At 39.1% G+C, this 2,922-nt stretch overlaps 1 protein-coding gene across 1 annotated transcript; it reads left to right on the plus strand.

The window, feature by feature from the left end:
* The first annotated feature begins 226 nt into the window (after positions 1–226).
* Positions 227–1,165, plus strand: LOC141050143 (olfactory receptor 6B1-like). Its single transcript, XM_073546976.1, has one exon. It carries the CDS (start codon positions 227–229, stop codon positions 1,163–1,165), a length of 939 nt encoding a protein of 312 aa, XP_073403077.1.
* The last annotated feature ends 1,757 nt before the right edge of the window (positions 1,166–2,922 follow it).

Here is a 2,922-nt window from a genome sequence, read left to right on the forward strand (position 1 = left end):
TTGCTTTATGATTTTGAATGACTGTTGTAGGAAAAATATTAAATTTACATATATTTACATTTTTGTTACTTGTTACATTTCATTGTATGATAATTTGTTTACAGGAAAAGTAAAATATTTTCATCCAGATAAAACTTTTCAGATACAAGTTGCTTTATCTTTATAAACATTTGATGAATTTCTCTTTTAGTTTTTAGCTTTATTAGAAACATTCATCTTCCAGAATATGCAGTTCAGCAATTCCAACACAGTGTCTGACATTTTGCTCTTAGGATTCCAGAATTTGCAAAGTTATAGGATTTCTTTCTTTCTTCTCCTGTTGATCATCTACTGTGTGACTGTATGTGCAAACCTCCTGATCATTCTGGTGGTGTCCTCCAGCCGATCGCTCCACTCTCCCATGTACTTCTTCCTCACACAACTCTCCTTCATCGATATTGTTCTCTCCACCACCATCGTACCTAACATGCTCCTCATTGTGCTGTATGAAGGAATTTTTGTGTCCTTTATTGGGTGTTTGATGCAATATTATTTCTCTTTAGCCTCAGAATCATTGGAATGTCTTCTCCTGGCTGTGATGTCCTATGACCGGTATCAGGCCATCTGTCACCCTCTACATTACATCTCAGTGATGACTCTCACATTTTGTGTTAAAGCCGTTCTCTTGTGTTGGGTGATGATGTTTGCTGGTATATTGGCTCTTTCCATAACCATGAGTTATTTGTGGTTCTGTGGACCAAACGTCATTGACCATTTCTTCTGTGATTTAGATCCAATACTTGAACTTTCCTGCTCAGACACCTTCTTCATGAAAACAGAAGATATGATATTGATTATACCATTTGTACTTTGCCCCTTTACTGTCATTATAATTTCTTATATCTATATCATCATCACCATACTGAAGATCCCCTCTGTGACCGGACGGCAGAAGACCTTCTCCACCTGCAGCTCTCACCTGGTTGTGGTGTCCTTATTATACGGGTCACTTATTTTCATCTATTTGTTTCCAAATACACAAAATACAAAGAAATCCTTCTCCATCTTCTACGCGGTTATAACCCCGCTCCTCAATCCTATGATTTACAGCCTGAGTAATAGAGACATTAAGCAGGAGTTTAAAAAGCTCAAGAGTAAAATGTTGCCTGCTCTGTTAATGAGATGATTTATTGATTTTTTTCTACCTTATCTAGCAGTAACCTGGTGAGGTGCTACTAGTTATTGTGGTGCGCTGCAGCTAGTAGAGTAACTCTACGCTTCCCATTACTATTCCTGCACTATCTACATTTGGTAGCATTAATACAGGTGATTCTACCTTGTCCTGACTGTCTATGGGTAGAGGTTGAACCACTAGCTCAAATGCTACCACGTGTGGGCAGTGCAGGGATAGTAAGGAGCGTTAACTTATCCTACTAGCTGCGGCGCACCACACTAACTACCGGCAGCACACCACGTTACTGCACACACGGCACACAGCTGAAACGTGGATGCAATACATAGTTTCTGTAAGTATAGAAGAAAAAAAAGGGTATTCAGCTCACCATTAGATGAATTCCTGTGGCTTTGGGTGTGGACTCCAGGATGGTGCTTGGAAAAAGCGGCTGTGGTAATCAAACAAAAAAGTTCCAGCAACAAATATCCACATCAGATTGGTGAACAGACGTTAAAACTTCATCTTTTTTGCAATGCCTTTAAAAACATAATGTTAAAATTGACATGGCTATGACTAAGAACATTTTTGTTCGAAACGCATAATCCCCTGGTTTTAAATTTTAACAGTATGTTTTTAAAGGCATTGCAATAAAGATGAAGTTTTAACGTCTATTCAACAATCTGATTTGGATGTTTCTTGCTGGAACTTTAGAGTTTCTGACAGCTATGCACACTATCGCCAACATCTAGCAGGGTGGGTATTTACTATACATGACCTCATACACGGTTTTTAAATGGCTCCATAACACTATTCTTTAAGTACACTGTTGCCGGTTTGACATCAATGTTCTTATAGTTATAGAGGTTGTGCACTACTTAGGCTACTTTCACACATCAGGTTTTCGGCGTCAGGCGCGCTCCGGCGTCGTGCCGGAATGACGGATCCGGCAAATGTTTTGTAAAACCTGATGTGCCGGATCCGGTTTTCTGCCGGATCCGTCTTTTTCTTGACAGACAAAACCGGATCCGTCTCATCCGGTTCATCCGTTTTTCTATCCGTTTTTCGACGGATTACGCCGGATCTGGTTTTTAAAATTGACCCTTGTGGCCTTCCGAACGGGATTGGCTACTGGAAAACTATATATAGCATGTTCCTACAGCCCTTCTTTGACAGGTTGTAGAGGAGAAAGTGCAGGTTGGAGAGAAGAGCAAGTTACTGGCGAAGATGGATGTTGTCATTGGAAATATTACCACTAGAAGTTCTGTGACGGTTTCAGGGACAATTTTGCACTATAATTTATGTCACCTCAAGGCAGAGTACACTGGCAGGATGACAGAGTGTGAAAGATTTGTGCCCTAACCAAACTTGTGTACCTTCTGGACCAACAGTATATACCTTTGCCAACCAAAGTTGGCTATCTTGTCATGGTCTTACTATTTTTAGCTTTAGGCCACAGGTGTGTACCTGGTTGTGTTTTATGCAAAGTATTTCACCTTTTAACAAAAGTTGTGTACATTGTTAGGAAATCACCAACAATAAACACAACTTTTCAGGTGAAATACTTTGCTTCAAACACAACCAGGAACACAACTGTGGCAAAAAGCTAAAATTTACCCACAGTTATATACCTGGTTTTGAATACCTTTTTACCTTTTAAATACCCTGTATTTAACCTTTTTTTTAAACATATTTCGCCGCAGAAAGAAATGACAGACAACCAGTGTAAACAATATTTAACTTTTATTTAAAATATTTTTTTTGTGTAAACT

Source organism: Dendrobates tinctorius, unplaced genomic scaffold (assembly GCF_039654945.1).
Source record: "Dendrobates tinctorius isolate UK_male_01 unplaced genomic scaffold, ASM3965494v1 ptg000151l, whole genome shotgun sequence".
Classification (NCBI taxonomy): Eukaryota; Metazoa; Chordata; class Amphibia; order Anura; family Dendrobatidae; genus Dendrobates; species Dendrobates tinctorius.